At 39.7% G+C, this 8,792-nt stretch overlaps 1 protein-coding gene across 1 annotated transcript; it reads left to right on the top strand.

The window, feature by feature from the left end:
* The first annotated feature begins 861 nt into the window (after positions 1 to 861).
* Positions 862 to 8,253, top strand: LOC134192263 (probable ATP-dependent RNA helicase DHX34). The gene is made up of 19 exons (XM_062660984.1): positions 862 to 975; positions 1,063 to 1,159; positions 1,219 to 1,366; positions 1,428 to 1,494; positions 1,552 to 1,659; positions 1,715 to 1,804; positions 4,060 to 4,134; positions 4,192 to 4,305; positions 4,377 to 4,547; positions 4,602 to 4,759; positions 6,180 to 6,258; positions 6,321 to 6,389; positions 6,444 to 6,526; positions 6,593 to 6,703; positions 6,760 to 6,884; positions 7,005 to 7,178; positions 7,528 to 7,618; positions 7,680 to 7,840; positions 7,907 to 8,253. The coding sequence occupies exons 2-19, from the start codon at positions 1,072 to 1,074 to the stop codon at positions 8,077 to 8,079; spliced, it is 2,085 nt and encodes a 694-aa protein (XP_062516968.1). The 5' UTR covers positions 862 to 975; positions 1,063 to 1,071; the 3' UTR covers positions 8,080 to 8,253.
* The last annotated feature ends 539 nt before the right edge of the window (positions 8,254 to 8,792 follow it).

The raw sequence follows: 8,792 nt of genomic DNA, 5'->3' as shown, positions 1-8,792 counted from the left end.
GCCTCTGCATCACGCTTTTACACTCTTAGCTGGAAATTGCTGACAAGTTCTCAATACTCAAGCAGCTAGGCTCCAATATTGCAAGGAGATGCATGATGTTTACCAAACTCTAAATACAGTCCAACATCGTCATCCTGCACTGCATCATAGCGAATTCCTGGATCTGATGCTGTCTGCACAGAGTCAGACATCAGATGTCTTTCATGGTCCCTGACATTGCTATGTGAAGAATGTCTATTAGCAGAGACAAGAATTTTGGTGTGGCCATGCATACGCATGTTGAGTTTGTTCTAAGGAGATTCTTGCTAGTTTAGTATTTGTTCTTATATGGAGTGTTGATATACTGATAGGAGTGTTTAATTAAGTTGTACTGGAACATCTAGCTCTTGAGTTCGTATGAGTATATGTAAACTAGGACTTGTCTGTATGTATTTTTGATGAAGGAATCAAGAACAGTACTCAACTAGAACTAAAACGAGTAAAAATTTAAGAACAGGTGTATTCTGTACTTGTTGCCCTCAGGATAATTGCTTTAGACTGCATAGCGTGTTGGTATGATGGATACTTATATTGGTTTTGATTCTTATTTCTTTTTGAGTTACTTTCTTATTGACATTATAGTTTAGTCAATGTTTGTCTGTAACAAGACAAAAAGTCATGAAAGGCATCGCACGTGACTGTCTAGCAGAGCCACGTGGCAGCTGTACGTGGTATATGTAGATGTTTTTATGGTAGGGAAGACCGATACTATGTACAATGCTAGAATGCACTCAAATGCTTAATGAGAAGGGAAGAAATGAGTTATGGGAAACATATGGTTTATGCATATGTGAAAATGTAAGCATTGTAAGTTGTGTTTCTTATAAGGTGTTTGATATTGCACCTGATGGAGTAAGAAAATGCATTGTATCAACAAACATTGCAGAAACATCAATTACAATAGATGGTGTGCGGTTTATTGTGGACTCAGGAAAGGTATATAAACATCAACGTAAACCATTATTTCAGGTAGCAGCGAATGTGGAAATATGAGCTGGTTTTTTTGTGTATCTGGATTTGAAGGTGAAAGAAATGGGGTATGACTCTTCAAGCAAAATGAGACGATTGCAGGAATTTTGGATTAGTAAAGCTAGTGCTGAACAGAGGAAAGGCAGAGCAGGTTTTAGATCTCTTTCATATGGAAATAATTTTATCCTCATGTGGTATGTGGTATGTCAGGTCGAACAGGACCTGGTGTTTGCTTTAGACTTTATGCATCTGCTGACTATGATGCTCTCCAAGATTATGCAACACCCGAGATTCATCGAGTTCCTCTGGATTCTCTTGTTCTTCAGATGGTGGACTTAGAGTTAGGAGATCCACGGACGTAAGTCAACTAGAGATGATCATTCTCAGTGTGAGAGATTTGTCAATGTGCTGTATGCTAGATTTGCATTTATTGAACCACCGTCACTTTCTGCCATCAACAATTCAATTTCATTTCTGAAGCAACAAGTTAAACTTGTCCTTGTATTTTTGGTTTCCGTTATACATAAATTATTGCATTGATAGGATGCTCTAACTAATGATGAGCTGCTTACTCCAATTGGTCAAATGTTAGCCAAGCTGCCTGTTGACATCGTAATTGGCAAGATGCTGGTAATGGGCACTCTATTTAATGTACGTGTCTCTGACATTGAGATTTTTATTTTAGCAGCTAATTGATTGTTTTCAGATGGTTGATCCTGTGTTGACTATTGCGGCTGCATTAAGCGTTCAGTCTCCTTTTCATCGTCTCTTGAAGGGAGGGGAATCAGCCGTGCAGGTAGAGTGTTTGCAATCCATTACATTAGCTCAGATATTTAGTTCTCATAATTTTAAGAGTATCCATGGGTAGACATGTCCTCTAATTAGATGGTATTAGGAGTATGTGTACTTGTGGACAGTTAAGTTAGATTGAATTTAGTAGGAATTATTGAATGCAGTAACTTGATGGTTGTTGCTGTTCAGTTGGTATTGCATCTTGTCATAATCATAATGTTTGAGACAGTTAGTAACAATAATTACTTTGGTATTTATGCTGAGATTTTATAGGAAATTTTGTTATTGAAGTAACTACTTTCTAATAGTAACAGTCTAATTTTATCTTTAAAAACTAATTTTATGTCCACAATGTTAAAGATGTCTATTGCTTTCATTGAGTGGCTAAATGTCCAAGTAGATGAGCTAAATATTTTGATGTCATTTTTCCTTTAGTCATTTTAATGAAATAGTGTAGTGTAATCAGTGTCATTGTTGTCTAGAGTCAGAGTTGTAATCATAATGAATGATAGATTTCTGTCGCACCTAAAAGGTACAGTTCCCTCTTGGGGCAAACATAAAACAACTAAGACATTAGACGTACAGCTAACAGACTACAGAATACACCAGCTACAACAGACAGCACAAACTACAACATATCTACACCATTCCTACATGCAACTTTTTAAATAAAGAATTTTTGATTTTTGCGTTGCAGTTATCCTTTAGTTAAGTTAATTAAGTAATACTTTATCTATTTCATCAAATTCTTTTATGTTGGAAATTGATAGTTCTAGTTGCATACATGACAGGAAAAATAGTTTTAGATTTTAAGTTAAAGTCTACGCTGAGACAAGTTCAGGGCGTGGTGTAGTGTGACGTCACAGAGGAGTGTGTATTGTAAACAAAGGAATTTGTGGCGAAAGAATGGTTTGGTGTTGCGTGGCTCCAGGATGCACCAATTCGCGCAAGTCATACGCAATCGTGTTTCGATTTCCGAAGATCCCCAAGCTAAGAAAAGGGTGGGAATTGCGAATACGAAGGACGATTGCAGAGACGTTTGTGTCGTCCCGGCGACTACTACTGAGTACGAGGCGTCCTACTGAGTGGACAGGAGTCTGTAGTAGCCACTTTTAGCCTGATTGCTTCGAGATACGTACAGCCAGGTCTATTCAAGAGCTTGGTAGAAGAGCGAAATTGAGGCCACCATTTTCCATGTACGTGCCTCCACACTTCAAGGTCGCAGCACTCTGGGACATTCGCAAAAGAAAAGGAGAGACGTATTTGAGAAGCGAGAGGGTAACGAAGACTCTCGTGCAGGACTAAAAGTACTGCAACTGGCTATAGAAGAGGTACTCTTGATGAATAGAGATAGACTCGCCTCTTGATCATCATGTGTAGTGAATGCAGTCGTATGCGTTACAGTATACTGTACAGTGAAGTCAAACCTTGTGTCAACGTGAATTCAACGTACGAACTTCAACTCATTTTGTTCTCTTTCTCACAGCAATAGAGTTTGCAATTGCATGAACTCACCAGTACACTGTGCCACTATTGTTGCTAGTATTCGACATTAGTATCGCGTCATTATTTGAGACAACCTCAAATACGTTTTGACAGCACACGCACTCCACACGAGTACGTACACTGTACGTATCCATCATCTCACAACGAAGGCCAGCTGCACTGGTTGTTTACTTACCCGGATGTGCATCGATTACGTTTGTTACTACTCCTTCGCCTTATCGGGTAGCGTGTCCTCTTCCTCGTCCGCTTCCAAGGCAGCAGGCGATCTCAAAGCTTCAGAGACACTGTTGCTGAACTCGAACTTGTGTGATCTACTTATTGGCTCCCAGCAGATCTTCATCCTGCGATTCATGCAATGATGGAACGTTATCATCACGTAAAAACCTCCAGAGGGCTGTTCAGAAGACTCGCTGTTGCTGCCGTCGCCTCTACCCTAGCAGCGTTGCCTTGGATATGAAGATGTAGTCATTTTTACAGGCCGCCGACTACACTAATTAGCAGACGCACAGGCGTCTCTTTGTGACGTCACATTACGCCACGCCCGGTATATATAACGTGTTACCGGAACTTGAAGAACCGGACGCAACTTTGACCTGCTATATCTCAGCGAAGACTTAACTGTATGCAACTAGAACTATCAATTTCCAACATTAAAGAATTTTTAATTTTTGAGTTGCAGTTACCCTTTAATTAATTAATTAAGTGCACCAAAGTTAAATAATATGCAGTAGGGTAAATCAACGGTTCTTATAGACTAAGCGAAGAGAGTTGGAGTCAGATCATGGGGACATGTTTACTCTATTGAATGCATTCGACTCATGGGTGGAGGTATGTTCATTGGACAGTATTTTGTTCAGTTAGTATTTATGCAGTCTTGTTCTGTAGGCAAAAGCAGAGGGTTTGAAAGCATCTCGTAGATGGTGCCGGAAGTATGGACTAGAAAACCAAAGATTTTATGAAATTACAAAATTAAAAGATCAATTTAAAGAAATTCTTCAGGTATTGTGATGAAAATATATGAGTCATGAGCATTTTTAGTTTGCAATAAATAAAATATTACTATTGTGTAGGAATACCATCTTCTTGAAAATGAAGATGAAGACTCTGATAGCAAACACAGCAGTGCCAAGAAAAGGCGAACAGACTATAATGAAAGGAGAAAGAGGCGTGAGTTAAAAGAACTAAAAACAAAACACATTAAAGAACCAAGGAGACGAAGGGTTTTGAAAGTTGAAGGCGAAGTCTGTTGATTTGTATCATTTAATTATTCTTATGTTATATCAGTTTGCTGTCAGGAAGATGAAGGTAGCAGTGGAGAAGAGGCAGAGCAGTTAGATATTCGAGATCTGGAGTTTAAGCTTACTCATGATCTGGACAAACTGCAGGCAACTACTATTATGAATCGAAGTTTCACTCTCAAGGACATTGATCTTCTCAAAATTATCTTATGCAGGTGTGTGTGTGTGTGTGTGTGTGTGTGTGTGTGTGTGTGTGTGTGTGTGTGTGTGTGTCTGTGTCTGTGTCTGTGTGTGTGTCTGTGTGTGTGTGTGTGTGTGTGTGTGTGTCTGTGTGTGTCTGTGTGTGTCTGTGTGTGTGTGTGTGTGTGTGTGTGTGTGTGTGTGTCTGTGTGTGTCTGTGTGTGTGTGTGTGTGTGTGTGTGTGTGTGTGTGTGTGTGTGTGTGTGTGTTAGTGAGTGAGTGACAATAATTAACCAGTTAGGTTGTGTGATTTTGACATCAATTTGCAGAATGTTGTGTTTTCGTTATTCTAACATTGCTTGTTCAAGTACGAATCAAGTAGGAATGGTAATTTGGAATGTCACATTTGTTTTAGGGTTAAGGTTAGTGCTGTAACTTTTAATTGCATACAAGCATATAGATTTTACAGAAATGATTTGGAAGCATAGATGGGTCTAAGGTTTAATTAACTAGTAATTGAAGCTGTGTTTACACCGTCCCTTCTGCAGCTATGAGCCTTCAAAGTCCTGAACACTGGGCCACGTATGGTAGGAGGAGTATTTGTCGCGAAGAATTACGAATACACGCGCTATTTTCTTTCTAGATGTGCTACTTGTAACATGTATTTAAAATCCTACATAGCGACTGTCGTTTTGCGTGACCGCAAAGTCCGTACAGTAGTAGTCGCAAGTAGAGTCATCGTTTACGGGACATAAAATCTCTACTGGTTACGTAATGTTAGATTCCCGTATAACTATCGTAAACTAAGAAAGCGATTGATTTTGGGTCAGCAGTTGCAGACAGGTGAGTTCTGTTGTTCATGTGAGACAGGTCCTAGCAATCGCAAACATGAATTACACTGCTCTGGTGAGAAAACTCTCTCAAGGAAGTTTTGTGCGTACGATTGGCTGTTCATCTATTGTCTCTGGTTGCCAGGTACGACATAAAGGAATTAATGGTTCGTGATTGGGCCACGCTAAGGAGGCATGGCACATTCCTGTACCATGACAGACATAGCCAGCCAGCTAGCCAGAGTCCCCAGACCGGAAGTCGGTTTAGCCCTATACGTTTAGAGTACGCTACTCGCCAAATCTCGTGACTTTTACAAAGTCCCTTTTCTTATTGGCTCATAGCTGAATAAACATTGCATGTGAGCTGCACACATACATACTCACACTCTACAAAATAACCTGTTCAGGCCACATTTTACAAATCATGTTGGTATGGTAATCATAGTATTTGAGTAATTACCTTCACCATGCACATAGATTATGTTTTATTTTATTTTATTTTTCTTTATTTCTGTGTCTGTTAGCGCCTACCTCTGATATGCTTTGGATGGATGTTTATTGTTTTTGTTTATGATGTATGATAAAAAATTTGTTTGTAACTGTGTTATATGTTTGCTGTCTTCAGTGGTCTGTATCCACAGCTGGCAATTGCTGATGATTGTAACACATGGCGAAAGGATTCTGAGCAAGTCTTTCACACTCAGGCTGGTTTTTTACTGCAAAGTAATCATTATCTGAAGTGTGACTTTTTATCTATGATATCTAGGCGAAACTCTTTGTTGTATTACATCCTACCAGCGTGTTTGCTACTCAGCCACACATACTGCAACCCAAAGTAAGTGGGCTCATGATTGTTTTCAAGTAATTTCTATATCTCTATTGCAAGCAGATTAGAGACGGAGAACAACCAGTTCCAGGACGTGGTCCCGCAAAAGTCCAGTTTAATACTTCTCATGAAATTATTGCATATGTGTAAGACTGGAGTAAAATTTATGCTGCAGGTCATTGCATGATTGTAATTTATTGTGTTTTGTGCAGAGATTTACTAGAGACCACAAAGCCATTTGTAGTCAATGGAATCAGGGTTCCTGCTTTGCAGACATGTCTTCTGTTTGCTCGTAGCTTGGACACCAATGCAGACTGTCGTCGGTTAGGGCAGTTTATATTTGTCTGTGTTGATACATTGGATTGAGTTTCGTACGTAGAATTCTAGTAGATGGGTGGCTTGAGATGTTGTTTCCTGAGAGTCAGATTGGTCAGAAGACATTGTCAGCAGTACAACAGTTGAGGTCAACATGGAATCGGCTCTTGGGACTAAGATTGAAGCAAGGTAAATTTGTGTGGTTTTGTAATAAAATTTGATATCAATTGACTTTTCCAATTAAGACATTTTTACACTATGTGGCACTTGTGAGATTGAAAGTATGTTTTAACATCAACTCTGTTATAGTGGAACACTACAAGGCTGACATAGCACACCAGAGCTGGAAGGATCGTTTAGCCGATCATGAAGAAGTCTTGGCAAGGAAACTTTGTGAATTTCTTGACAGCAGAATAATGTACTCTCTTCGTCGCCTACCTCCATCTGAACTGGAGCAAATATACATTGGCCCCACTGATGAAGGTATGAGTTTGTATGAAAGGGTAGGGCTAAATATGTGGGAGGGTATTGTTTGTCTATTGTGTGTGCCTGTCACTGAAAGTTGAGTGTTTGGTGGATATTGTGTTGAGTTTGTTTCTTTCTATTTTGATACATTTCTGTGCATGTCTTCGTATATACGTATTTTTTCTGAATGTGTTTTCCTTTTCTGTGTATATTGGTGTGTAAGAGTGTGTGTGTGTGTGTGTGTGTGTGTGTGTGTGTGTGTGTGTGTGTTTGTGCTTTAACTTGTGTGATTTGATCCGTTAATGTATTTTGTATTTATTGTGGTTTTGTTGTGCACGGCACTCAACACAAACATGTCTGTTGAAAGGCCCATCTGGCGCTGACTTTGTGACATCAACTTGTCCCCAACATCCAACTAAAGGAGGACAAGTGGCCACAGATTACCTAACCTACAACTGGTAGATGTGTCACATCATTCCATATCAGCTGTGATTATATAGAAAAGTCTGTGATTTGTAGTCTTTCAAGTGGCGGATTTGACTCTGACTATGGAGGTGCTGTCATGAGACACTGGAATTGTCCTCGCTGCAACCAGTCTATGGTTGCAACTATCGCAGAAAGGATGCGACATGATGAAGAATGTAGTTCCCGACAGCAGAAGGAAACTGAAGAATTAGAAGGTAACTATTATGTTCAGACTGCATCATTTTTGACTGGCACATCTATGGTATGTTTTCTTCGAGCAGATGCTGAATATAAGAGACAGCAGGTAGTTGATACAGCTCGATCTTTAGCGAGTGAGAATTTGAGGAAAAGCTACCATTGCTCAGTATGTGATAAGGAATTTATGTTTACGTTTACTGAAATACTAAAACATGCTCGAACCCATACCAACAGTGGACTGAACAAGACAGATTAATTAATTAAGAAATAGAATGGTTTAGTAAGGTATACTACTGCTTTTTGGCTTGAATTAGTCACAATGGCTGATTGGTTTACAGTTTGTCTTACTATCATTTGGCAAGTAGTCTACTTGTTGCAAAGCCAGATCTGTTGTGTAAAAAAATACAGTACAATTAGCGGTGTGATGGAACCACGCTCTGTACAGTCAATCACTTAATTAATTAATTAATTAAATTCTGCTGTTATCCGTTTTCCTGCCACACTGCGTGTATGCCCCCTTGCGCAATGTGTAGCCGAGATGCATAACAACACAGCAAATAAAAGTGTTGTATTGAACTACTATTGTTCATGAGAATTTCTAGATCTGGTTGGTTGTGCTCACGTGCGCGCGGGCAGTAAACAATCCCACGTCATGCTCTTCAGATCTCCTCGTGTCGTCTTTGCTGCAGGAAGTCAGCTGTGTAGCAAACTCTAGCCTAACAAATCAAGTCGTCATCACTTGTAATAGTCTAGAAGTGCTAGAATGCACACGCTTTGCCACAGGCATGATCTACGACACGTGCATCTAATTTAGACCAATGGGAAACCTGGGGTGTTTATCAAAACGCGCAACAACCAAAGTGGGCGGGTCTAAGCTAAATTTGGGTGTTGCGTGCACACCTGTTCCTTCTTGTTCTCCGGCCAAGGAGAGGTTGCTGCTGTCTGCAAGAGCAATACAGTCAGATAGAG

Source organism: Corticium candelabrum, chromosome 16 (genome assembly GCF_963422355.1).
Source record: "Corticium candelabrum chromosome 16, ooCorCand1.1, whole genome shotgun sequence".
Classification (NCBI taxonomy): domain Eukaryota; kingdom Metazoa; phylum Porifera; class Homoscleromorpha; order Homosclerophorida; family Plakinidae; genus Corticium; species Corticium candelabrum.
This window is presented reverse-complemented; position numbering and strand designations above follow the sequence as displayed.

Excerpts from the sequence above, each read along its gene's own strand:
- LOC134192263 (XM_062660984.1), top strand. The coding sequence starts at position 1,072 with ATGGGGTATGACTCTTCAAGCAAAATGAGACGATTGCAGGAATTTTGG. Across the intron at positions 1,160-1,218 it reads ACAGAGGAAAGGCAGAGCAG|GTCGAACAGGACCTGGTGTT; the intron begins GTTTTAGATCTC and ends GTGGTATGTCAG. Across the intron at positions 6,885-7,004 it reads GGGACTAAGATTGAAGCAAG|TGGAACACTACAAGGCTGAC; the intron begins GTAAATTTGTGT and ends ACTCTGTTATAG.